At 42.0% G+C, this 27,559-nt stretch overlaps 4 protein-coding genes and 1 long non-coding RNA gene across 6 annotated transcripts; 2 read left to right on the forward strand and 3 right to left on the reverse strand.

Annotated features, from left to right (window-relative positions):
• The first annotated feature begins 1,525 nt into the window (after window positions 1–1,525).
• Window positions 1,526–1,913, forward strand: LOC115390179 (histone H2A-like). Its single transcript, XM_030093950.1, has one exon. It carries the CDS (start codon window positions 1,527–1,529, stop codon window positions 1,911–1,913), a length of 387 nt encoding a protein of 128 aa, XP_029949810.1. The 5' UTR covers window position 1,526.
• A 164-nt stretch (window positions 1,914–2,077) lies between these two features.
• Window positions 2,078–26,128, reverse strand: LOC115390178 (histone H2A). 2 transcript variants are annotated; one of them, XM_030093948.1, is made up of 3 exons: window positions 25,739–26,128; window positions 2,830–2,834; window positions 2,078–2,089 (listed from the first exon to the last, which is right to left on the reverse strand). In XM_030093948.1, the coding sequence occupies exon 1, from the start codon at window positions 26,125–26,127 to the stop codon at window positions 25,741–25,743; it is 387 nt and encodes a 128-aa protein (XP_029949808.1). In that variant the 5' UTR covers window position 26,128; the 3' UTR covers window positions 2,078–2,089; window positions 2,830–2,834; window positions 25,739–25,740. The 2 variants fall into 2 exon arrangements, with proteins under 2 accessions (XP_029949808.1, XP_029949809.1); XM_030093949.1 differs by lacking the exons at window positions 2,078–2,089; window positions 2,830–2,834 and adding an exon at window positions 25,465–25,475.
• LOC115390200 (uncharacterized) lies at window positions 6,143–7,054 on the forward strand. The gene is made up of 2 exons (XR_003931654.1): window positions 6,143–6,194; window positions 6,828–7,054. It is a non-coding gene; the product is annotated as an uncharacterized LOC115390200 (long non-coding RNA).
• On the reverse strand, window positions 15,536–19,639 carry LOC115390188 (histone H2B 1/2-like). Its single transcript, XM_030093960.1, has 2 exons — window positions 19,228–19,639; window positions 15,536–15,545 (listed from the first exon to the last, which is right to left on the reverse strand). The coding sequence occupies exon 1, from the start codon at window positions 19,614–19,616 to the stop codon at window positions 19,242–19,244; it is 375 nt and encodes a 124-aa protein (XP_029949820.1). The 5' UTR covers window positions 19,617–19,639; the 3' UTR covers window positions 15,536–15,545; window positions 19,228–19,241.
• LOC115390174 (histone H1-like) lies at window positions 22,898–23,575 on the reverse strand. The gene has a single exon (XM_030093944.1). It carries the CDS (start codon window positions 23,531–23,533, stop codon window positions 22,898–22,900), a length of 636 nt encoding a protein of 211 aa, XP_029949804.1. The 5' UTR covers window positions 23,534–23,575.
• Window positions 26,129–27,559: the final 1,431 nt, after the last annotated feature.

Genomic DNA, 27,559 nt, shown 5'->3' on the forward strand with positions numbered 1-27,559 from the left:
CACTGTTTCGATTTCGAGAACTGAAAATGAGCGGCAGAGGAAAGGGAGGGAAAGGTCTGGGCAAAGGAGGCGCCAAGCGCCACCGCAAAGTCCTCCGTGATAACATCCAGGGCATCACCAAGCCCGCCATCCGCCGCCTGGCCCGCCGCGGCGGAGTCAAGCGCATCTCTGGCCTCATCTACGAGGAGACCCGCGGTGTGCTCAAGGTCTTCCTGGAGAACGTCATCCGGGACGCCGTCACCTACACCGAGCACGCCAAGAGGAAGACCGTCACCGCCATGGACGTGGTCTACGCTCTGAAGAGGCAGGGACGCACTCTGTACGGCTTCGGAGGCTGAAGCTCCATCCAGCGACCAAACAAAACAAAGGCCCTTTTCAGGGCCGCCCACCTTCTTACTGAAGAACTCGTTCTTGATGTTTTAGAGTATTTTGTTTTGTATTGATATTTGAAGAAATCAAGGTACAAGCATTTATACCCTTTCCATCTTACATGGCTCGGTTGATCCGGTGCCACAGGTGATGTGATTGATTCTGCTTACAGAAAGTACTCTCACCTCATCAAACCTCTGAGTAACCGTGTTACGTTTAAAAGGAACATTGATAAACGTGTGATCATGCTCGCATGAAAAACTCCATTACCTAAATAGTGACTCTTTATTCTCCTGCTTTCACAGTTAAGTTTTCATCTCCCTAAAACACTTAATGCGATCATACATTTCAATAAACGGACTTCAACTGTTGCATAGGTGAAACTAAATCAATTTCAATTTATTTTTACAACTTGGTTCATGCAGAGAAATTATCATCGTGGAATTTAGGATCCATCACATGACCACAGAAGATCTCAACCTGGATGAAGTTACAGCAGTAACATTCCCATCAGCAAAATGTCCTTCATTCACATGAAACTTGCAGACTTGACATCCGTCTGGACGCTGGTGGATTTGATTTCTTCACCTTTTTTTACGGATTCGAAAGACTACATTTCCTTTTCTCATTTAACACCTTTTACTGGGTTTACTCCAACTGCCAGTCTCTCATGAGCCTCTGGACCCAGTGGATCAGATCATCCTACAAAGTGGAAACAGCTTATTTTCTTCATTCGCTATAGAGAGGGGGAATCTCTGAAATGAAACGTATGAAAATATATCAACAAGCGAACACACGGTTCAGTTACTTTATTCCCATGAAACGAAGGAACGACAGACATGAAGACTTTGTCTGCGTCCTACAGTCTTTCCTTGATCATCAGTCTCCAGGCTGCGCGTCTTTTTGAAAAAAGAAAGAATTAATGTATTAGAAACTGTAAATCCAGTTGAGAAACCACGGCGGGCTTTGTTATGATTGGTCAGAAGGTCTGAGTGGAGCCGCTCCTCAGGCTGAGCTGCTGATTGGAGGACGGTTGATTCGAAGCGTCTCATTGGTGCGTCCTGGACTGCGTCGCGCTCTGCCCTCATATAAAGGACACTTGGAGGCAAAGCGCTTCACTTTCTCAGAGAATCAACTCCAGAGAACCCGAAGAGAAAATGAGCGGCAGAGGAAAGACCGGCGGTAAAGCCAGAGCCAAGGCCAAGACCCGCTCGTCCCGTGCGGGCCTCCAGTTCCCGGTGGGCCGTGTTCATAGACTGCTGCGTAAAGGTAATTACGGGGAGCGCGTGGGAGCCGGAGCCCCCGTGTACCTGGCGGCCGTGCTGGAGTACCTGACCGCTGAGATCTTGGAGCTGGCTGGAAACGCCGCCCGCGACAACAAGAAGACCCGCATCATCCCGCGTCACCTGCAGCTGGCTGTGCGCAACGACGAGGAGCTCAACAAGCTGCTGGGTGGAGTCACCATCGCTCAGGGCGGCGTCCTGCCCAACATCCAGGCGGTGCTGCTGCCCAAGAAGACCGAGAAGCCGGCCAAGGCCAAGTAAATGCCTCGAAACTCTTCAGCCTTCAAACGACGGCTCTTTTAAGAGCCACCCACCTCTGCAATGAAGACGAACTCTCATCATGATTCAGATAGTAGAATATGTCACACAGGGTCTTTCAAATTAAACGGTGTTTGCAGATTTCATAAACTAAAACGAACTCGAGTGTGATACGCCAGCTGCTCATCAGTTGCACGCTCTCGGCAATGAATTTTGGTCTCAGAAGAAGTGGCGGCCAATAAGAACATGACCAAAGCAGACACCGCCTCGGTCTTCTCCTACGTCCGCATATATCATATAAATCCCCGTCACTCAGTTTCTGAGCCTCGGCGAAGTCGAGCACATCTCCGGCCTCATCTACGAGGAGACCCGCGGCGTGCTTACAAGGCAACTCCGGTTTTTTAGACGCCTGGACCTTATTTCTAAGTGTGTCCTTCCTCATGTACTCATCACTCATGTACGAGTGTCTGAGCACTGAAGTGAGCTAAGGTCCGACAGAAAGTGCTCAGGCACTCGTTAGCGCTCTGTCCCCCCCCCCCCCCCCCCCCCCCCCCCTTCGTTTCACTGCCGTGTCGGAGCAGAGAGCGAGAGACAGACAAAGAAAAAGCTTTTCTCACTTAGATTTTGCACCTTATTTGCACTAATGACTTTTTTTTTTCATAAAAACCTACGGGTAATTGTACTTTTTGTTGTACTGCTTATACTGTTACATTTTTTTTAAATTTTATTTTCAATATTGACATTTTCTGTGTGTGAAAAAGGCAAAAGGAATTATTTTTATTGAAATGTTGACATTGTTGTAGTAATCTTGTGTTTTTTGAAAACAATTGTTCTTGTATTTGGTTAAAATCTTGGTCCCGTGTTTTATTTTCCAGGTGAGGTGATTACAAATAGCGCTCCTCTTTCTCTCTCAGCTCACTCAGGCTCAGTGTGCAGCTCTCCTTCTCCTTCTGCTGACCAGACAGCCTCATTAAAGGCAAATTTAAGATGAGGAGCAGGAGCAGGAACTGTTAGGAGCTACTTCAGAGCATCAGACAGCGAAACTGCTACCTGTGATGTATGTAAAATAAAACTAAAAATGTGAATTTAATAAACAAAAAACCTAGTAAAAGGTATCGGTATTGGCTAGGGTGTATCAAATTCCAATGCAAAAATGAAATCTCAACATATCAATCTGATTGGGGTTGCATTTTGTTCGGACACACATAAAAATGATTTGTGCAAAGTTTTGGGGAAATTACTTGAGATTTAGAGGTGGAACACAGCATGTGAAAAATACCAAATGGGCGTTTTTGGTTGATTTCTTGCATAACGTCAAGGCAATCTCAAAAACGACAAGAAATCGATTTTTCGAACATTTATTTTGAAACGAACATAGAAGTCACTCTCTGAAACAACCTGCACTGCATGTAATGATGTGCTTGCTTCTTGCTCCTGTCTACAGCAACAGTAGCTCAGATGGTAGAGCAGGTTGTCTTATAACCGGAAGGTTGGCAGTTCCAGCCCCGGACACAATGGCATTGTGTCCCACCTTGCCTAAGTGTGAGAGTGAATGGTTGGTTGGTGGTCGGAGGGGCCGATGGCGCAGATTGGCAGCCTCACTTCCGTCAGCCTCCCAGGGCAGCTGTGGCTACAATAGTAGCTTACCACCACCCAGTATGGTGTGAATGGGTGAACCTCATATTGCAGTGTAAAAAGTGCTATATAAGTGCAGACCATTTACAGTCAAACCTGGTGGCTTTGCATGCAGTTGTGTGTCACAATGATACCACAGGATCTGGCGACCACTTGGCAGCTTGACGCCAGTAATGATGGCATCTGCACCGGTGATGCTGGCGCCCAGACCAAAAACCAGGGTGCGGGGGCTTAATGCCATCTTGTGAGAGCTGGATCCTGTGGTGTGTGATGGTGGCGTTGAGGGAATTGACTCAGTGACTGAGCTACACAGGCAAAACTTTATATAGACATATATAGACAAACCTCCCCCCTTTTTTATGCAGGTGCAGGAAAATAGAATAGTTCTCGCAAAACAGAGGGTAAAATGTGCGGGAATATTGGAACATACAGGTCTCCGGGCTTGAAATGTAACAATGTTGCAACAACGCACACACACGCGCACACACCCACACACACACACACACACACACACACACTAAACAGCAGGCCATGTGCAAGCAGGGCAGAGTGAAGGGACACAGTTCCTGTTACCCCCTTATGGCATAAAATCAGACGCACCGTTCCACCTCTAAATCACCTCATATCGCTTCAATATTTTGTATGTATTGTTTTTGCATGGATGGTAACACTTTTAGCACCCAATCAAACCAATATTCTGGAAATGTGTATTTTGATGCACCCTAACGCACGTTGTCCCATTCAGCTCGCAAATTGTTGAGCTCTTCACACAGCTGCTCTCATTCACTTGTCTGTAATGGTGTAGTGAGACCTCGAGGCTGCTTTGGAGATGCAGGGTGCAAAGACACTGGGGTTGATGGAGTGGGTGGGGCTCTCAAACATGGTGGCTGTTCATCAGTCATTGGTGACAAGATGTCTGCAGTCACAACACATGGTGATGACCGACTCTCTGTTGGTGGTCAGGTGTCTGGGATATTGTCGATGAGCTTCAAACATTTGTGTCCCCAAGTACCTGTCATCGGACTGGATGTTGCTGTAAGAAAAATAAAAACAAAATTAGAGACAAATGACGTTAAATTACAACTATGGTGGGTGGGCATTATTATATGTACATAGATAAGTAATGTCAGTTGTTTGATATAAAACACATTTTTCTGTATTTACACTACCAGTCAAAAGTTTTGGCTCATTTTATGTTTAAAAAGTTCTTGATATTTTATTCAATAATAATGTTTATTTGAAACAAATTGTAACCTGCCTCAGCTCTAACTGTTCATGGTGAAAACTGGGAGATACAGATATTTTTCCATCAATGCATCAATTACCTTATGGACCAGTATCAGAAGTCTCGGTCGCTACAGGAGAAAGGGAGGCTGATAATTTGCAAAGAGTGAACGAGTAAAGAACTTCACACACATTAAAGGTAAGTTGATAAATGATTGTATTGAACAAAGAAATAGTTGAAGAAAAATAAATTATAACAAAACAATTTTTCTGCTTTTCAGCTCTTCAGCAATGAAATATCAGCCACGATCCACAAATAAATCAGTCTATCGAAATTCCAGTCTCTGGTTCTTTCCTTGGGTTGGCCCGCCACAACCACTGAGGCCCCTTGTTACCTTACAGACACAGGATGAGTCCCCAGTAGAAGATGATTTCTTGAAGGTCAGCACAGGAATCCAACAAAGGAAGGGAATGAAAACAAAAGAAAAGAAAAGACAAGGAAAAGAAAGACCCGGCCAGAGGCTCACAGTTCACACACACTCCAGGCACAGGGCACAATACAGGGCTCTCGTCAGTCCAGGATCCCGGTTTTCCTCCGTTTCCGTTGTAAAACCTACCTACCATGGAAAAGGAAAGGCTCCACTCTTTGCTCCAACAGTAGAAGTGACTTAGGCTTGGAATATCTGGCTTTTTCATACAAAAAAAAAAAAACCCTGCGTAGTCTGCAGCAGAAGCTAGCAGCATATGGAAGTAAATCTGTGCCATCTGATTTTGAATTTGAATTTTTAGACCTGAATTATTTTTGCATCGAAAACTGACTTTGAATTTTAAAAGCGTTTGAATTTCCAGCACTGATTTCTTTTAACTGTATAAAAAAATTCATTGCAAAAAAATTCAATGTCTAAAAAAATTCAGTGCAAAAAATTCAATGTGTAAAAAAATTCAGTGCAAAAAAATTCAATGTCTAAAAAAATTCAATGCAAAAAAATTCGACGTCTCGAAAAATTCGGTGTAAAAAAATTCGACGTCTCAAATTCAGTGTCCAAAATTCGGAGTCAGAAATTCGCAGGCAACATCCGGGTAACTACGTCCCTACGGAAGCCCTAAAAGGACAAGATTGATCTTTTTTTTTCAGCGAACCAAAAATCACAGGCTTTCACCAGACAGCGACGCTCCGCTGCCCCGGACCGCAGACAGAGGTGAGTTTGTGCTGTTAATGAGTTATTTTGTGCTGTTGCCCTTTCCTGAATAACTTATATGATGCACGCAAATCAAAACTATCTGTCCAGAATCTGCACAGTGCAGTAGCCATTTTTTTGCCTCCTAATACACGGACCTGTGTGTTCTCTTGCTGCTGTCTGTGTTTTACAGCGGGACGAGCTGCAGCCTTCCAAAGAACGGCAACAACCTCACCAAATTCACCAGGTAGCTTTATGTACTTAAGTAATATTCAAATACTGCTGTTTCCGTGCTTGCCATCCTGACAACCTTACACTCTGGTGTTTTTGCAGTTACATACATACAGCCGTATGGCCATAGCCTTATGCTCATTACAAAAAAAGATATATGTCACTGTTTCAAATGATTCTATGTTGACAGAATCATCAGTCACAGGCAATGTTAACTTACAAGAGCAAGGTGACTGAAACCTGCTTGAGAAACTTTAGATGTGTTTGAAAGTCTGAAACATCCAAATAAAATAAAATACATTCACTAATGTTTTGTCTGAATTCACAGTGAAACAAAAAAGGCAGACTCTTTGCTTGTTTTTTTTTTCTTTACAAAATTAAGTTAAAATGAATCAATTATGACACAGTCAATGAGAAATGGAGGCTTGAAATGAGCCACAGTGAAATTTAAGGTCTTCCTGAATTGAAAAAATGTTCTGCTTGATGCTGACTGCAAGAAGGTTCTGCTTTGTTAGTTTTAACAGCCGTTATTCTATTGATGAAACAACCAAGACTGCTTCCTGATTGTATATTGTATTAATATAGCATTTTAGGGCTTGTTCAGTGGTGTTTTCTATTATAATTTCAGTTTTTGTTTTTACTGTGGCAGGTGGACGGAGATGCTGGTGGGACGAAGGATGAGGAAACCCTGTCAAAGTCTCCTCCTCATCCTGGAGCTGTGTGGAGGCCAGCTTTACACCTTCTGCTGTGTTTTCTCTTATTCACTTTCATGCAGTGTTATTTTCGACAAACTCTTGTCAGTTCCTGAATGATTTTATTGCAGAATATCATTGTCAACAAAGATTCTATTTTTGTATTAAACTGTTTCAAACTCAAGTCAGTCTTTTATATTTCCCAGTCTAATTATATTGATTCATATCTCTGATTTCAAGAATACTGGTTTCTGATGCTCTTAAAGCATTGAAGAGACCAGAGAGACTGTTTTACCTACCTGTACGGAGCCCAGCCTTACCTCGCAGTGAAGTTGTGTGTTTTACAACCAGGAGCTCAAGTCTGCAACCAAGACCGGCGAAGAGGCCAGGATGCAGGGCTCAACACTGTTTATTTAGAAAATGTAAAAAAAAAAACTTCACAGATTGTCAGTTATCAGTGTGTGCATGGATGTGGTTGTGTGTTAAACTATAACAAAAAGCTGTGCGACTGAGCCCACATGGGTGGTGTGCACGAGGGCATCAGCCATCCATTGATGTGTGTGCCTAGAGAGATGAGGAGGAATTTAAGTACAGATGTACTCTACAGAGAGTGAACCAGTATGCAGCCACTGACTATAGAGGTTGTCACAAATATTTGAGTCCATTCAGCCTCCATTTGAGGGTATAAATATCAGAACAATTCAATAATCCTTTCTGGACAGTTTTATCTTTATAAAGAGATACTCTTCGTAAAAACTGACTCAAATCAGTCAAAACAAGAGATTCCATTCACACAAATTTATGGATCTTAACTGAAATTTAGCCGTGGTGTAGATTTGGCTGTACCATAAACTGAAATGCCTGGTTTTAGGTTTCAAGTTAACCATTTGTTCCGTCACACTGTTGCCACACAGGTGTAAGATTCAGATAAACCAGCTGACATCAACGTTTATTAGGCTCTGTCTGACATCTTTGAGGTGAAAATCAAAATATCTACAAAAATGATTTACATTCAGGCATTTGTCTGAGACTGTCCTATAAAATTAACATTACCTGATGATGGTTTGACCTTTCCAAAAAAGCTTAGCACACATGGATCTTGAATGTTACTTGAGTATTAAAGAACGCCACAGCTGAGCACAGCAGTGTAAGTGAAGCATATACAATGGAATAATGGATTTTTTCTTTTAGAAACTGTGGATATTTGTGAAGCATAGTTGGACTTAGAGGACATGCAAACATCCCACATTAAAATTAAACACATTTATTTGTTCCAAGGCATCCATGGAATAATTCATACAAACACCGTAAAAAGAGACAATCAGAAAACAGGTGTGTATAAAACACTGGAAATGGAAGTGTGCTCAACACAGTAGGCTACATTTTTTAACAATAGCTGTTGTGAGAACAGTTTTGGTAGGTGGGGGTTAATCTGACTCTGACAGCCGTGCTCTCATTAAAACCTCAGCTGTCTGTACAGTCTGGTTACCAGCAGCCTTATGACCTGCCTCAAGATTCACTTTGTTCATGACCACAAGGCAGAGCTGGTGAAGATCTGGATCACAGACAAAGTCAGGTTTCCAAAGACAGATGTCCTCCAAGACAATGTTCCCTCTGTCCACTGGCTGGAGGTCGTCCTGTGCTTGGTGAAGTTCTGGTACATGATACAGAGGAAAGGTTTTCCATGGAACACATCGTGTCCTTTAGTGCCTGGCTGGATCCCCTGGGTGTTCCACATTCTCATCACGACATCCAGCTCCTTCTGTAAAACAAAAAAGACACAAGACATCGGTCAATAAACATGAATGTGTGAGTAAATGAAAGTGAGTTAGTGAGCATGTGAGTGAGTGAGTTAATGCAATTAGATGACACCTTTATGACATTAACAAAGCAGAACTGGACATGACATTCAAACTATTACTATTTTCTTCTTATCAGTGTTCTGTGCATGTTGTGTGTACATGTATGTGCATATATGTGTCTTTTGGTGCAGGTCTACCAGGTGTGAATGGGTGTGTTTGTGTTTTGAGCTATGTTCTTATGCTATCGTTTTTTTTTTTTTTTTCTAACCTTTCCTTATGAAACATGTAAATCAAAAGTATCGGGGGAAAAAAACAAAAGAAAGCAGAACTGAAGGAAACCTTTGTCAACCATGTCTCCACTGAAGTTTAACACTGATTAGAACTCCTGGAACAAGTTTCTCCAGTAGTTTGCTTGCTGTCTTTGATATAGTCACCATCAGCTTTTAAATCACTGCTCAACTATTTTTCTCGCATGTCCCACATCTGTCTGCATGTATCAAACAGCATGGAAACAGCAGTATTTACATAAAGCTACCTGGTGAATTTGGTGAGGTTGTTGCCTTTCTTTGGAAGGCTGCAGCTCGTGCTGCTCTAAAACACAGACAGCAGCAAGAGAACACACAGGTCCGTGTATTAGGAGGCAAAATATGGCTACTGCACTGTGCAGATTCTGGACAGATAGTTTTGATTTGCGTGCATCATATAAGTTATTGAAAGGGCAACAGCACAAAATAACTCATTAACAGGGCAAACTCACCTCTGTCTGCGGTCCGGGGCAGCGGAGCGTCGCTGTCTGGCGAAAGCCTGTGATTTTTGGTTCGCTGAAAAAAAAAGATCAATCTTGTCCTTTTAGGGCTTCCGTAGGGACGTAGTTACCCGGATGTTGCCTGCGAATTTCTGACTCCGAATTTTGGACACTGAATTTGAGACGTCGAATTTTTTTACACCGAATTTTTCGAGACGTCGAATTTTTTTGCACTGAATTTTTTTAGACATTGAATTTTTTTGCACTGAATTTTTTTAGACATTGAATTTTTTTGCAATGAATTTTTTTACACAGTTAAAAGAAATCAGTGCTGGAAATTCAAACGCTTTTAAAACTCAAAGTCAGATTTCGATGCAAAAATAATTCAGGTCTAAAAATTCAAATTCAAAATCAGATGGCACAGATTTACTTCCATAGCAGCACTGCCTCTCACACGATGCGGCAGAGAGAGAGAGAAAAAACCGGAAGCCCTCAGGCACGTACGCCCTGGTGTTGTCTGATTGGTTACACTAATACATCAACTCCTCATGTCACCCGAATCTTTTACAATTTAAAAAACACTTTTGACACACTGGAAATGAAATAACTTACTCTGTTTAAACAAATAAATGAACTTCTCTGTGTTGATCTTTTTTAATCTTTTAACATATTTATGATTTTTAACCGTAATTCCTATTTATTCACTATTTATTCATTTTATGCAGAACTGTAACTTTTTTGTCACATGGAGAAAAATATGAATTTATTAATTGATTGATCTAATAAATCAACTGGTGAGCTGGACTGTTCATGAGGCCTGGTAACCTGGGTTACAAAATCAAAAGATTATTTAATGTAAGATGATTAATATAGTATTTGAAATACTTAACATTATTAATAATTTAAAGATTTGTTTTTGCTCTATTTTTGAGATTTCACATAAAAGTATCTCCTTTGCAAATTAAGGCTGCACAATTTATCGATTTTGAATCATAACCGACCTTTTTGGTTATGAAGATTGTAACAATTTGCCTGTTGCTTCCGTCAGCAGGGAGCTGGGATCTGGGTTGGGTTTTTTTCCATGTTGAGAATAACGTGAATGATAAAGGAGAAGAGCACAGATAGAAGAGGATGTGTTCAGCATGATCACATAATGTGGAAAGGAGTTCAGCTTGAAACCTGATTTATCAGTGATGTGACTGCAGTTCATCTGTTGTGAGTAAACTAGTTTGAATAATCAAAAACTTCAATCACTTGAAAGTGTAATGAGATGTTTACTAGTGTTCAGAAACACCTAACTTTCACAACATTCTGTCAAACGTAGTTACAACGTAGTACAACGTAGTACAACGCAAACAATCACTGGGTAAGTCGTTGCAAAAAAGTTTCAGTTCTGTTCACGTTATGACCAGGTATGTACCAGGTCTGTGATCACAAGGAATAGTGTATCAAACGAATCCGACTTCCTCGCTCACAGCAGTTTGTAATCTATAATCCCCAGTGATGTTACCCATGACACCAAAGCTTTGAAGCATGTGTTGACAAAATGAACCTCTTCTTTGAGCTTTGCATCAGCGCTTGACTCGTTTCCTGATAATCACGTGATCCGTGACGTCTGAAGCTTCATTCGCGCACACCCACGTGACGCTTCAGCCGCTGCTTCACAGGTTTAAAAGGCGCTGCAGCTGTTTGTGGGTTGTGGAGGCGGTTTGTGAGTCGAGAGAGAGTGAGAGACAGCGAGTAGAGATTTGATAAAAAGAGGACGTTCTGAAGTTTGGAAACACTTCGATTTGATTTCACCCAACAAGGTTGGCATTAGAGCACACGTGTTATGCCTACATTTTGTTCATTCTTAAAGGTGCATTAAGGAGTTTTACAACCTTAAAAATACTTATTTTCCACCATAAATATGTTACACATTTTTAATGATGTGTACAATGTGCCCTAACATATTCATTACAAGTACCTCTAACAGCGCTAAATTGTCACTTGAAAGTTGCAGTGCCGGTCCGGCACCAGCATTTTTTGGGGAGAATTTGAAAGGAATGACGTAATGCGCGCTCGGGCTGGTTAGGTTTCATTTTGTCCGCCATTACTCCGCCAAATGCTTAGTGAGCAACAACTGAGCAGGATCTTCCAGAAAGTAAGAAAAGACTGGCTTCTAGCACTGCTACAGCTCCAGCACAGAGTTTGCCTATGAACAATAGAAACGCTGACATCAAAGTATTAGCTGTACAGGGTTATAGTGGACAAATAATTAAAACAAATGTAATTACTCCTCCTGCATCACATACATTCAGCTCTGACACGACATACTTTCCATGGCTTTCGCCACCAGGGGTCCTTGTTCGGCTCCGAGTAATTAACCTTTTTTCAGTACAATTGTGTTGTAAACCGTTGCTTCGAAAGCGTCAGATTGCCTTCACCAACGATCCTCCATACTGAAGCGAGCGTCTCCCCCTACATCGAACTTCACACAATGTCATGACTAAAATGTCGAGCTCCTTAATGGAAAGGTGGGCGGCCCTGAAAAGGGCCTTTGTTTTGTTTGGTGTGGTCGCTGGACGGAGCTTCAGCCTCCGAAGCCGTACAGAGTGCGTCCCTGCCTCTTAAGAGCGTAGACCACGTCCATGGCGGTGACGGTCTTCCTCTTGGCGTGCTCGGTGTAGGTGACGGCGTCCCGGATGACGTTCTCCAGGAAGACCTTGAGCACGCCGCGGGTCTCCTCGTAGATGAGGCCGGAGATGCGCTTGACTCCGCCGCGGCGGGCCAGGCGGCGGATGGCGGGCTTGGTGATGCCCTGGATGTTGTCACGGAGGACTTTGCGGTGGCGCTTAGCGCCTCCTTTGCCCAGACCTTTCCCTCCTTTTCCTCTGCCACTCATCTTCAGTTCTCGAAGTCGAAACACCGAATCTCCCCTACTCGCCCAGTCACGGTGCTTTACATGCCATCTGAGGACGTGGTGGAAGACAGAGGCGGAGCCTCTACTGCTTATCCTTTCTGATTGGCCGTCGTGTTTTCCGTGACTGACATGGATTGACAAATACAGATTTCTTTTCTTTTAAAATGACTCAAGCAGGAATAATTATAAAGAACATGACAATTGATTTTGAACAACATAATCATACTAAAGTATTATAAAGATAAATGCCCCTATGCAAAATCCCCTCAAATATAAATGCACGACTGAAATGTCTCTGCTATGCACATGCATACAAAAGTTAAACATGCCCATGCTCCACGGTTTCGTTTAGCTGAATATAAGCTACTTCAGACCCTTGTTTAGGCTCCCTGTATCTTGATTGTAATTTTTTAAATTTATTTTAACGTGATTTAATTTATTTATTTATTTGCAATTGTGACACCCCTAAAATAGGGTGACCACATGTATTTATTTAGTTGACCATATTTAATTTATTCATGTCGGAAATTCTTCTGTTACTATTTCAATTTCTCAACTTTTGTGTAATTGAAGGGCGGAACTTTTGTTTTCTCTCGCTGCGCCGGGAACAGTTAAGGGGCGGACGCTTCTGCCGTTCATTCAGACGTTATTCGGGAGTTAAAGAAGATGCCTCTCGTCTTCTGTCCCCTCTTTTCACCTGCTTGAAACAGGTTTGTGAGTCACCTACAAAACACAGTTAATTCGTGATAAATTCGTGATATTGTCTCAGCGATTTTCTGTATATTTGATGTTATTTGTGTCAGTTTTTTTTTTCAATTAAGTTTTATTCAGAACAAGAACATATACACATACAAACAAGGCACATGAGTATTATCAAAATCAACAAGCTACTATTATAGATTGAGCAGTCAGCGTAAATCCAAAAAACAATTTAAAAAAATAATAAAATAAAATAAAATAAAATTTATGAGGGAGCTTTTAAGTTAAATCAAAATTTTCCGATAAAGAAAACAAGTGAAGGGCTTTTCTATTATCAACTAATTTTAAAGATTTACAAAAAGAGAAAAACTCATTCTTCCAGTGAGTAAAACAAGGTCTAGACTTAAAATACCTGCATTTGTGAATAAAAACATTTCCCAAAAGCAATAAAACATTCAGTAAAAATTCTAGATTCTTGTCATCTTTAAACACACCAAACATAACAGAATCTTCTGTCAGGGGCAAACCAATGTTCTTTGAAAGTAGCCAATTCCTTCAGTCACAACAAAAGGGGTGTACCACACTGCAGTGAAAAAAAAAACATGGTTCAGGTTTTCAACATCCACATCACAGAACACACAGTTATTTGCATCAAAATTAAATCTTAGTCTTAGAAACTCGTTTGTTGGGTAAATTTCATTCAAAAGTTCTTTGGTCTTGGGAGGTAAAGGAAATGAAATATAATTTTTTTCTTATGCTTTTAATTTTCTCCACCTCAAATCGCTTCAAAATATATGACCTTTTGATTGGATTTGGGTAGATTTCATCTAGCAACAGTCTTTTAATAATTTTGTTGTTACATGCACGATCACCAAACTTAATCCCCCCAATGCACAATTTTCTCAGTCTCTGGGAGACTTCAGAGTTTCGTATATCTTCTTTAACCATTGCTCTTAAAGAGATCGGTATTGCATTTATTACTTTTGTGTATTCCTTGAATTTACATTGTATTTGGTATTTTTTGCAAAAGTCTTCATGTAATAACGGGTTCCCATTTTCATCTAGCAGGTGAGCCACAGCCCAGACTCCTTTTGAATTCCATTCTGCCTTATAAACTGATTTCTTGTGCAACCAAATATATCAGTTATTCCAGATTGGTGTATTGTGAGGAGTGAAATTATGGCAGTATAGCAATTTCCAATAGAGAAGGACTTGTTGATGATAGTCAGAAAGTTTAACCGGCAACGATCTGCATTCAAAGTCACAACGCACCAAAAAGTCTATCCCTCCCACCTTTTGAAAAATCATGTTAGGAATAGTGAACCAAAATGAATCCCCATTTGTGATAAACGATTTTAGCCATTTTAATTTTAAGACGCCATTCATAATATCAAAATCTATCGCGTTTATACCCCCATCTTCATACCCTTTGACTATATCATTTTTCCTTATGTATTGACATCTGTTTCTCCATATAAATCTAAAGTTAATAGTATTTATCATTTTGATCACTTTATTCGAAATCGGTAAAGAGAAGGCGGGGTAGATGACTCTCGACAAACTATCCATTTTTGTTAATAAAACCCTTCCAAAAATAGAGACATCTCTTTGTAACCATCTATTTAGAATGGATTTATATTTGTCCACAGAATCACAGATATTAAATTTTTCAGTTAGCACCTTGTCCTTGGAGATAACAATCCTTAAGTATTTGACTGTCTGTTTCACGTCTATGTTCCACATAGACTGTAATAGACAATCATGTAAAGTCAGAATCTCACATTTTCTCAAATTAAGTTGTAAACCAGAGGCCATTGAAAAAGAATCAATAGTTTGCAGAGCCAGTGAAATTTGATCAACCTTCTCCAAAAATAAAGTTGTGTCATCTGCTAACTGACTAATCACAATTTCTTTCTCCATTACCTTCAACCCCCTAATCCTACTGGTTTTGATTAAAATAGATAACATTTCAGCAACCATTATGGACAATAACGGTGAGCTCCCACAACCTTGTTGAATGCCTCTCTTAATGTCGAACCTGGGAGAAGTACCATGACCTACACTTAGTGAACTATTAATTCCATTATAAAGCATTATAAAGCATAAAGCATAAAGCAAGATCTATGAACTTATTTCCAAAACCAAAATGATCTAAAGTTTTTAAAATAAAGGAGTGCTCCACCGAATCAAAAGCTTTGCAAAAGTCTAAAAACAAAATAAACCCCCTGTTAAAAAACCAGACTGCGTTTCGCTAATTATTTCAGACAAACCTACTTTTAGTCGTGCAGCAATAGCCCCTGAAAAAATTTTGTAGTCTGTATTCAGCAACCTAATTGGCCTAAGATTATCCAATATCCTTTTGTCTTTGCCAGGTTTAGAAATTAGGATGATCAGACCTTGTTTCATGGTAGGCATCAATTCTTTTTTCTCTATACATTCCTTGAGTGCATCAAACAGCAAAATTCTGATTTCCTTCCAAAAGTACGGATAAAAATTAGTTGTGAGCCCGTCTGGCCCTGGGGATTTGCTTAAAGCCATCCTGGGAATAACAGAATCTAACTCTTCAACTCTTAAATCTGATTCACATAACTCTTTGAAGGACTCTTCAACATGAGGAACAGACTTCTTAATCTTGTCTAAAAAAGCACCAGCATCCTCCATAGAATAATGTGAGGAGTAGAGATCAGAGTAAAAAGAGAAAACTTCCATTTCTATACTCTTCATATCTTTGTTTTCCCCTCCATTGATAATCAGACTTGAGATAGAATTTCTCTGTTGTCTACTTTTTTCCAAATTACTAAAATAAGAAGAATTTTTTTCCCCTGCCTCAATCCATTTTGCCCTCGACCTAATAAATGCACCCTGAGCCCTGTTAAGATAAAGATCATCCAAATTAGTTTGCAGCTCTATTAACTTATTCTTTTCCTCTGGACTTAAGGCTGGTTTATTACAAATCAGAGTTATATCTCTGAGCAGCTTACTTTCATTGGCCCTTGTCTTCTTGTTAAGATCTTTGCCAAATTGAATAGAGAACTGTCTAATCTTAAATTTAATAAATTCCCATTTGCCTATTTTGCTTTCAAGTGAGTCATTGCTGCCACTTTAATTTATTAATTAATTCTCTTATTTTAGTACAATATTCTTCATTAAGCAACATTCTGGCATTAAATTTCCAGTATCCCTTATTTCCTTTCTGCTGGATTCTAAAATCAAATCAATGAAACATTGATCTGACAGGGGGGCTTTAGAGATTTTAGATTGTGAAAGATTAGTCAAAACATTATCACTTCCTAACCAACAATCAATCCTGGATTTACAATCTCCATTAGGTTTAAACCATGAGTAAATTTTAACAGCTGGGTTGAGGTATCTCCATATATCTGTTAAACAATTGTCTGCCATAAAACCATGAACAATGTCATTTTCCTGAGATTTCTCTAAGCTTGGAGGCATCCTATCCACCCACTCATTTGGAGACAAGTTCCAGTCACCTCCCACCAAAATATATTCAGTAGGATATGAAACCTTAAACTCAGAGAAACCCAGTCGCCTTTTGTAAAAATTCCGATTTTGCCGATCATTGTTATATCCATAGATATTCGTTAAAACAAAAAACAAACTTTCCACTTTTAACACCACCGTTAACCAATGACCCTCTCCATCTGCTTTATATGTAACAATCTCTCCTGGGAATCTGTTGAATGCAATAGCCACACCTCCTGACCTGTTAGAACCATGGCTAAATAGAATCCTGTCTCCCAATTGATTAGTCCAAAACGATGCATCTCCCTCTGTAGAATGAGTCCCCTGTAAAAGTAAACAATTACACTTTTGCCCTTTACAAACCAAAAAAAGTGCTTTTCTCTTCACAATGTCCTTGAGGCCCCTCACATTTAATGAACCAAATGAAAGTTTAACATTTTCCATGAACACTAAAGAAGAAAAGACTGATAGAGAATAAGAAAAAAGAAAAATAAAATGCACCTGTAACCTTTACGCAACCTCCTCAGAGAGCGAGCAAACCTAAATTCAACAGCGTTTAATGTCCCGTCATAAAAGTTTCCACTGTGTTATCAAGAAAGTTACTTCTTTTTCACTTGTTGTCAATTCGGTGTCCCTCGATGAAACCATGTGGTCCCCGGAAAAAGGCCACCTTTCCTTCTTTTCTCGCCTGTTCAATTTGTGGCCAAATTTGTGGCCAAAGGCGTTTCCTCTCCTCCCAGTCCTCCTTTGGTAACACTTCTGCGAAGTGGATCTTCTTCTCCTTGCACACCTGGGAGTTCTTGGTCCGGTGCCAGATCTCATCTTTGATCCATCTCCTGGCAAACAGCACGATGACATGCCTGACTTTGTTATCCATCTTCCTTCCAACTCTATGAACAACATCAACTTCTTCCTCCATTTTCATCTCCAAGTCTGGGGCAATTTTCCGGAGGATTTTGACAACTTGCACGTGGATATCCTCCCCTTCTCTTTCCTCCAGGCCTTTAATGCGGAGCAACCACCTCATTCTCTACCGTTCTTGTTCCTTCACTCTTTCCTTTAATTCACAGTTGTCTCTTCCATGCTGGGCGTTTTGCTTTTCCAGATCCTGAACTTTCTTCTTACACTCTTTCAGCTCCTCAGCATTGAACTGGACTGCTTTGGCTAAGCTAGCCAGTATCACACTGCTTTGCTTTGTTTGATCACTTAAATCCTTCAGCTGTGCATCAACACGACTTTCAAGTCTCTGTATTGTTTCCAGTATGGCATTATTAGAAACTTCCTGATGCTCCTCACCAGACTTCGCCTTTTTCTCCGCCGGATTCTTCACTGGTGTCACTGGGCCCGAGACACAGCCGCGGCCCCGCTTGTTTACCGTCGTGGTCTAAATGGCATAGTCGTGCTCTGCTAATCCACGGTCATCCTTTTGTTCACCGTTCGGTGAGGATTTCGAACCTTTATCATCCATTTTAAGTTTGGCCGGCTTCATAATCCTCTTGTCTTGCATTCCGTCACTTCAAAGTGGATTGTTAACCAGTATAATTTAACTTCGGGACTTATTTTCAGGAGCTACAAACAAACACTGCTGCTCAGTCCGCCATCTTGCCACCCCCCATTTGTGTCAGTTTAAAATCCATATGAAGCAGCTTCCTGGAGTAGGATTTCCCCATGCGGCTGCCATTTTGGGTCAAACAAGCGACAGTTGCTGGGCTGTTTTTTTTTTTTTTTTTGTTAATGGCTCCTGTGTGTTTGCAGTGTACAGAATATTTATGATTCAATGTTAAATAAGTATCTTATTCTTATTCTGAACTGATGTGACTTTTGTTTTATTCTGAATCGGTTATTTTAAAAGAAAATGTTTTATAGTTTATATGAATACCTTAGAAACTGCTTCTTTCAGTTATCTGTATATTTTCAGAAGACTATTTTCTATTAATTCGATTTAAGAAATTATTTCTTGTAGAACACATGTTTTATTCCATGTTTAAGACCCATAGAGAACTGTGATCAGAAACTGTGTGACTTTATGCACAATGATTGTAATGTGATTACATGGTTATGGAGATGTGTTCATCTCAGTTACAGAGGCGATGAGAAAGAATATGAAATGTGATTGAATACGGAACAGTGAATGTGATAAGGACTCTTAGGAATTGTAGAAGAACCGCTTATGGAAGCGTGAACCAACCAGAAATGAAAAAGGCAGACATGTTGTATGAAATGGAATGTTTATTAAAAATTCAGACGTTATTTGGGAGTTAAAGAAGATGCCTCTCGTCTTCTGTCTCCTCGTTTCACCTGCTTAAAACAGGCAATATTTTTGTTGTTACTTTGGTCATCATCACACTGAGACCCGTAACAATTCATTTCTGTTTTGTTGCGTTTGTATTTATTGGTGAGCTAATTTAACTTTGTTAAACGTGCTGGTTATGATTAAATTATTTGTATTTTATATATATTCTGTTCTACTTTAAGTTTGTAGTGTCACTGTAATATGTGACATCGTCAAAAAATTTCCACATGTATTACACCTGAAATTCAGAGCGCTTTGCTTTTGCTACTTCAGTGTAGTTTCTGAAGCCATATGGATAAAATTCGTCGCTACGGTGGGCCGCCGCCCAATTTCTTCAACACTTGAAAGCTGTGGTAGCAGACCAGGCAGAGACGTGATCTTCAGAGGAAGTGAGTGGCTCTTAAAAGAGCCTTTGGGTTTAAACTGCAGACACAGCTGCAGAGCGGTTTACTTGGAGCTGGTGTACTTGGTGACGGCCTTGGTGCCCTCGGACACAGCGTGCTTGGCCAGCTCGCCGGGCAGCAGGAGACGCACGGCGGTCTGGATCTCCCTGGAGGAGATGGTGGAGCGCTTGTTGTAGTGAGCCAGGCGAGACGCCTCCGAGGCGATGCGCTCGAAGATGTCGTTGACGAACGAGTTCATGATGCTCATGGCCTTGGACGAGATGCCGGTGTCGGGGTGGACCTGCTTCAGCACCTTGTACACGTAGATGGCATAGCTCTCCCTCCTGGTCTTCCTCTTCTTCTTGCCTCCTTTGCCGGCGGTCTTGCTCACGGCTTTCTTGGAGCCCTTCTTGGGCGCAGACTTGGCGGGTTCAGGCATTCTGACACTCCGATACTTCACAGCAACGAATGAGCGGCTGCAGTCAGAGGGACTCTTCTTATGCAGGCTGCATGTAAATTACACTGCGTGGTGTCTCATCGCTGATTGGTCCAGCTGGTCAGACGGTGGGGAAAGGATGGGGGAGGGGGACTCCCTTGTTTCCAGGGGAAACTGATCTTCGTCCGTTCGACTGCGCGCCAGTCGTTAGAAGTGGCGGTTTTCTCCTCAACAAATTCAAATAGGATCCCTTGAGCCGAAAAGCAACGAGAGCAGAATTAGGATGGATTCAAGGGAGTTTTCTGAAAGAGTTCATCAAACAGCAGTGAGGTGGTTCCTCACATCCACTTAATGCCCACATACTGACAAGAAGTTATTGAATTATACAGAAAAAAACAATCAGATATGAAATTTGAGCAAATTGTTCATATGCTGTTAAGTAAATGAACAAATGTTCAAAAGATCAGGATTAATGGAAATCTGGAGTCAGAATAGGTCAAGACTTAAACAATTGTTTCAAAATTGGGTGATGATGCAAAACACATTGGTCTTTTCTCACCGCTTCCGAGAGAAAATGTGTTTATTAAACTCATGATAAAACATATCTTAGGTGCTGACAAAACAATATTCAACAATAGAGCATAGGTGAGATGGTGAGTGTTATTTGAGTGTATGTACATGAATCTCTAACAATTTTGCTTTTTTATTTGTAATTTATAACACTGTCTTTTTGGAATTGTAACTTTGTAAGGTTTGTAGGTTTTTAATCTCATTGGGACCTCCCTGGTTAAATACTGGTTAAATTAAAAAAATGTATTCTATGAATGGTCCTGTCATTGTAAGAACTGAAACGCAGTGAGGTGACTTTTTTTTCAAATTAAGTATTGTTCCTCCTTGAATCTTTTGCAGCCCTCATAATAATGAAAAAGTAATGTATTGATCTCCTTTCACGTTATCTTGGATGGGTTCGTGGTTCGTGTAAAACAAAAAACGAGTTTAAAACATTTAGGAATTGGCATGCGCATGGATGTGCATCTAAGTTGATTTGCAATACATGAGCCCTGCACTACAAACAGAAGAAAATTAAAGTTGAAACCAGGCATTTCCAGTTCTTCGTGACAATTATGTTGTCATTCAACATCAGTAAGATGGAAAATATCCGTCTTCGACATGTGTATTATTTGCAGACTGTCCACGGACAGTCTCCATGAGCGGAATCAGTGAAATGGAGATCAGCACCATGGACAGCTCCCAGTCATCCAGCGGAGCTCGCTGATACAGAGCTTCATTTTTAAAGGTTGTGTTGACATAAATAGCTCAGTTTTACTGGTGTGCAGCCACTAGGTGTCACTATTGCCCCAGAGGTAATTTGACTAATACGATGAAGGAAATTTCCAGCAACCAAGTGACCCAACCAGTCCCATTTCTTCTGTAAGCTTATGACCACTTGAATTAGGCGTTACATTCATTAACTAGCAAACTTGTGTGGCTAGTCACGTGAGAAGGCAGCTCTCAGTGCGTGTGGTTGGCTCTTAAAAGAGCCGTTGTTGTGTTTTGAGGCGCAGTCAGCCTGCAGAGAGTTTAAGCTCTCTCTCCGCGGATGCGGCGGGCCAGCTGGATGTCTTTGGGCATGATGGTGACCCTCTTGGCGTGGATGGCGCACAGGTTGGTGTCCTCGAACAGGCCCACCAGGTAAGCCTCGCTGGCCTCCTGCAGGGCCATGACGGCCGAGCTCTGGAAGCGCAGGTCGGTCTTGAAGTCCTGAGCGATCTCTCGCACCAGGCGTTGGAAGGGCAGCTTGCGGATGAGCAGCTCGGTGGACTTCTGGTAGCGACGGATCTCCCGCAGAGCCACGGTGCCGGGCCTGTAGCGGTGAGGCTTCTTGACTCCGCCGGTGGCCGGGGCGCTCTTGCGGGCGGCCTTGGTGGCCAGCTGCTTCCTGGGAGCTTTGCCTCCGGTGGATTTACGCGCGGTCTGCTTGGTACGAGCCATTTCTGGGGCTGTTCTCTTCAGGGATTGAGAAGAGAAGTGCAGACGGAGCGGAGAGTCGCTGCTCTTAAGCAGGAGGAGCAGCGGCGACGCGGTGACGTCTCTTCTTCTCATTGGTCACAACGCTCACGAGAAGGAGCTGCTGATTGGAGGACAGTTTTTCAAAAATCGCGCTCAGACTGAGAGTCGCTGTTGGCTGACATTTTCAACAGTCCGTTTGCCCAAAGTAATGTGGAGGGAAACACGTTTAATGGAGGAAAACAGTTGAGCATAAGAGACGAGTTGCTGTTTGTGATCCAACATGACTGTGCAGAGTTACAGGAATGTTTCTGTGTTGGAGTACTGACCAGGGGGTATTGTGAATCACTGTAATGACTGGTTGAACTGACACACACACACACACACACACGTGTAGTCCAGATTGTGGGAGCTTAAATATGTATTTTTTCTGTTTTCCATGTGAAAATTGTGATTTCATATTCAACTATTTGCGGTTGAGATACGGAGGGACTATGTACAGGTTTTGTATAATATTTACATATGCTTATATACAGTTCATAGTGTGTTTTTTTTTTACTTTTGAAAAAATGTGAAGGAATAAGTTGAGGTTAAAAATCCATATGGATAAGGTTTGTTTGACATTGTGGAGTAAAGTGAGGTTTTCTGGAAGTTATATTTAATAACCTGTTAAGAAAGTGAAGTTTCTTTCTGGGTTTGGCTGTCCTGCATCAGACAAGACAGAGTGGCATGAGGAGTGGAGCCACAGTGCTTTGAGCTCTCTTCCTATTGTTCTTTGCATCTGTGGATATTGCCTTTGTTATTTCATTTATTTTTGTGGACATTGTGTTTTTTGTGACATGACTTCAGGCTCAATTACAGAGCTTAAATGAATGGAGAGGACTGTGTGGAGGTTTCTTGTGTGTCGCATGTGGATTACGGAGGTGTGAGCATCAAGCTTGGGCTTCATTACTCAGGAACCTGCAGACATTAGACTAATGGGCATCACAGTCAGCTGTGAAGTGGCTTTGTGTGAACATTGCTGACAAGGTTTGTGGCTTGGCTCCTTGGCTAGTTTGACATCCGAGGTTGATGATTGATCCTGTAAATGTTAATAAATCAGGGGGTGAAGTGGATGATGAAAATCTTGATCTATGTAATATGAGTAACTAACAACATGAGGGACTAATAACATTGACATGTGGTGCATTTCCCGTGGTGAGGACTGGTGTCTCCAGAGGAGCTGTGGTGGCTCTTAGAAGAGCCTTTGCTGAGGTTGGACGTTGGACAGTGAGAGCTCACTTCTTCTTGGCCGCGGTCTTCTTGGCTTTGGGCTTGACGGCCTTCTTTGCTGGAGCTTTCTTGGCTGCTGGAGCCTTCTTGGCTGCGGGGGCCTTCTTCTTCTTGGGGCTCTTGGTGGCGGGCTTCTTGGGGCTCTTGGCTGCCGCCTTCTTGGCCGCTGAGGGTTTCTTGGGCTTCTTGGGAGACTTCTTAGCAGCTGCGGTCTTCTTGGCTGCGGCCGCTTTGGTCTTTTTAGCCGCTGCGGGCTTCTTGGCGGCGGCGGGCTTCTTGGCTTTGGGAGCCGCTTTCTTGGCGGGCTTCTTGGCCTTGGGCTCGGCCTTCTTGCTCATCTTGAAGGAGCCGGAGGCCCCGGTGCCCTTGGTCTGGACCAGGGTCCCCTTGGCCACCAGGCTCTTGACGGCGGTCTTGACGCGGGCCTTGTTCTTGTCCACATCGTAGCCTCCGGCGGCCAGGTTCTTCTTGAGGGCGGCCAGCGACACACCGTTCCGCTCCTTGGAAGCGGCCACAGCTTTGACGATGAGGTCGCTCACGCTGGGGCCGGTCCGAGGCTTCTTCGGGGCGGACTTCTTCTTGGCGGCCTTGGGCTTTGCCGGAGAGGCGGCGGGGGCGGCGGCTGGAGCTTCTTCTGCCATTCTTCCAAAATAACACGCTGGTCAGATTTCGAGTCGCGGAGCAACGAGAGTCCGAGCACAGATGAGGATCTCTGAGCAGCGGGCGGGACTTAAACACACCATGAGAACCGTGGAGACTCAGCCCGGCGCCCGGCTCCGGCGCGCAGGCTGAACAGGCTTCACTTGTGTTTTCTGTCGGGAGAATAAAGAGCTCCAGACGGCTTTGTGAGCATCGCTGAGGGCTGAAAGTGGACGAGTCCACAGCGGACTGCTGTCTCTTCACCTTCAGCTCACATTCTCTTCTCAGGATCTCTGCGATTCGTTCCTGGAGCCTTCAGAAGTCACTCATTCAGTCCGGAGCTCAGCGCTTCACAGCGGCTTTTCTCTCTCTTTCCTGTCAGAAAATACTTTCGGACACTACAATCATCCACGGAAACACATCCCACAGCTTCAGCACATGTTTGTTCACAGAGTGTGAGTGGAAAGCCTCCACTGCTGATCACCATTTTATGATAAAATGATCATTTTGTCGGAGCAGCAAACACAGTGATGGAGGCGGAAGCAGAGCGCAGCAGCTCCTTTCTGACTTCAGCTGGGAGCACATCTCACTAACACTACTTTAAACTGCTCAAATATTGGTTTTCCAGAGGAAAACACCTGAAAATAGGGCAATAAATAAGAAATAGGGTTGTTTTGCCATTAAAGTCATAAGTTGAGTGTTCTTAGGTTTTTGCTTTGTTGACAGGATGGAGTTGAGGTTTTACAGTCAAATTCAGTTCATTTCTTCCCTCTGACATGTCTTTCACAGCATTCCTCTTCTTTTCGATCAATTGTAAAACACTTTTTTGAGGTTAGGGACCTTGAATCGCCGAGGAAGCGATGGAATATCCTGATTTTAAACTGGTGGAATTGAGAAATTGCTCCACAAAGGATTTTGATATATCAAAGCCCAGTTTCAGCTTTTTTCTTCTTTCCTTTTATAAATTTGCTGAAACAAATCTCTTCATTCTATTGACAGAAACGTAACATGTCACAGCAACTTAAATTAAACCTCAATTTACTGATCTTATCAAGTTCAAAACCATTGAAAATTTTCATCAAGCAACAGAGAACCTATCATAACATCCAGACAAGGGGTTTTGTGCAAGAGAAGGTTACAATTTAAGAGAAAACCAAAACTTCAAGGTTCACAAAGTTCAAATTGCATTAAAAACATTCTGAATTACAATGTGTGGGGTTAAACTGTAGAATAACCGGTGTGGGGAAATTTAACAAAAATCAAACATGACTCGTTATGATTAAAAAATAAATAAAAAACAACAAAAAAAACAAACAAGAATTGAGCCTGGGAAGGCATTTCATTCATAAATAATAATGAGGGAGTATTCTGTTGTTGATATAGTAAAGTGGAAAGTTGTACACCTGAATATGTCAAATTGAATGAGTTTGGTGATATAAAATACTTGAGCATCGTTTAATGTAATTTTGGAATATTTTTTATTCAAGTCTTTATTATTCTCTTATTCTGTTCCTTTTGTGTTTTCAAAATAAACTTTCAATTCCATTCCATTCTCTATTACCCCCCCCCCCCCCCCCAAAAAAAAAAAAAAGATAAAAAAAAAAACAGATCAACAAAAACGGTCAAAGTCATTTTTTGACAAAAATGATAATGGCAACCTCTGGAAAAATCAGCTAAATCAACACTTGACGCCATGTAGGTCCACCACTTTGTGTCACTGTTAATGTTATATTATGTTTGGGGTTTTATGAAAAAGCTTGAAAGAATGACCGAGGACAAGCTTTTAAGGTATGTTTGGACGACGTACAATATGTATAAAATCCGTAGTAACTTCCACAATGCAGGTGTTCCACTTTATTGGAGAACCATCTTCCCTTTACTGACAGTCGAGATGTCGTTCAGTACAATCAAATAATCAAGTAATGCCATTAACGAAAGTCTCTCCTCCATGCAAAAAGCAATCCATACTGATTATATGGATTGTTAAATTACTCAACTACACATATCGGCACCATGGACAGCTCCAAATTATCTCAATAGAGGTTAAGATGAATTGGCAGTGTTGAGGTGAAGTGCGAGACATGACTGTCACGCGCAGAAGCGATCCAGGAGACAAGCAGAAACTGCAAGGACACTGGTTGCTCTTAGTGAGAGGTGGGTGGCTCTTAAAAGAGCCGTTGTGTTTGAAGGCCTCGGGGTGTTTGGACGTTTACTTGGCCTTGGCCGGCTTCTCGGTCTTCTTGGGCAGCAGCACCGCCTGGATGTTGGGCAGGACGCCGCCCTGAGCGATGGTGACTCCACCCAGCAGCTTGTTGAGCTCCTCGTCGTTGCGCACAGCCAGCTGCAGGTGACGCGGGATGATGCGGGTCTTCTTGTTGTCGCGGGCGGCGTTTCCAGCCAGCTCCAGGATCTCAGCGGTCAGGTACTCCAGCACGGCCGCCAGGTACACGGGGGCTCCGGCTCCCACCCGCTCCGCGTAGTTGCCTTTGCGCAGCAGCCTGTGAACACGGCCCACCGGGAACTGGAGGCCCGCACGGGACGAGCGGGTCTTGGCCTTGGCTCTGGCTTTACCGCCGGTCTTTCCTCTGCCGCTCATCTTCTCTTCAGGTTCTCTGGAGTTGATTCTCTGAGAAAGAGAAGCGCTTTGTCGCCAAGTGTCCTTTATAAGAGGGCAGAGAGCGCGAGGCAGTCCAGGACGCACCAATGACACGCTTCGAATCAACCGTCCTCCAATCAGCAGCTCAGCCTGAGGAGCGGCTCCACTCAGACCATCTGACCAATCAGAACAAAGCCCGCCGTGGTTTTTCAAAAGGATTTGCAGTTTTTTAATATGTTAATTATTTCTTTGTTTAAAAAGGCGCGCAGTCTGGAGACTGATGACAAAGAGAACCGAATTTATGTCATGAAGACTAAAACTCAGCTCTGTGCAGCTTCACAAGATCATTTTATTGCCTAATGCATTCCCTCTGAACAAAAAAAAAATGGAATAAAAGTGGCTTTCATTGCGACTCCATACAATCTGTAAATTTTGAAGTGATGAATTGTTCAAGGTGTCAGGGGTGTTTTGGTCTCATATTCTTTTGCTCAGTTTTGAGCTGTGTGTGTGGCTCAAATTCAGTGTTCACATTTTACCTGTGATTTTCAGGTCCTGTCGGGACATTTTCTGAAATGTGTACAGGTCACAGTCGATCAGGAATATTTCTCTGGGATGAATCAAGCATTTCCATGAACCATGGAGATCAGCTGCAAAGCTGAATAAAAGGCATTTGACACTTTTGCATGTAAACTCCGACTTCTCTACAGACCGAATTTGAATTTGGAATTTTCAGTTTGAATATAATTATTTTGAACAATAAACAAAAATATAAAAACAAACCACAAAATACAAACAAAAAAGAACAGCATTTGAAAAGCATCAAGAGGAAGTAAAAGTTGTGTGAAACTGAAACTGCCCCTTTTTTACACTTGTCTAAAACCGGATAACACTGTTTTAAATCACTTTCGAACCAAAGATAAACATGTAAGCAGCTATCCACAAACTAAATCTGTACACATTCAATTATTCAACGTCTACTCCAAGTTTTCAAGAATAATCAAACAGAAAAAAAATCCCCCCTTAACACAACCCATCCTCAACCATATCTCCCCAAAATGCATTTTTCATGCCTTTTTTCTTTTGTCATTTGTCTTTGAGCATTGTTTCAGTTCCTCACCTGCATCCAACAAATCCACACCAACAACTGAAACACACATATTTTTCCTTTTTGAGCAAACACAATGTCATTTCAAAATTAAGTTTTCCTCTGAAGTTATAACCGTCCTCCCTGTCACAGAACATTTTCTCAATATTGCCCAGAACAGAACTGGTTGTTGCTTTAAATTTAACTTGTGCAGCTTTAAATCTGACCAGATCCCAGAGCTTCACTGCATGTGACTCAATATTGAAATCTCCACAAGCTTTGACAAGAAATTATTCCCTCCATGCTTTCTTTAAAGGCTTCGGATGCAGGGGCTCTGAATACAGCTGG

Source organism: Salarias fasciatus, chromosome 6 (assembly GCF_902148845.1).
Source record: "Salarias fasciatus chromosome 6, fSalaFa1.1, whole genome shotgun sequence".
Taxonomy (NCBI): domain Eukaryota; kingdom Metazoa; phylum Chordata; class Actinopteri; order Blenniiformes; family Blenniidae; genus Salarias; species Salarias fasciatus.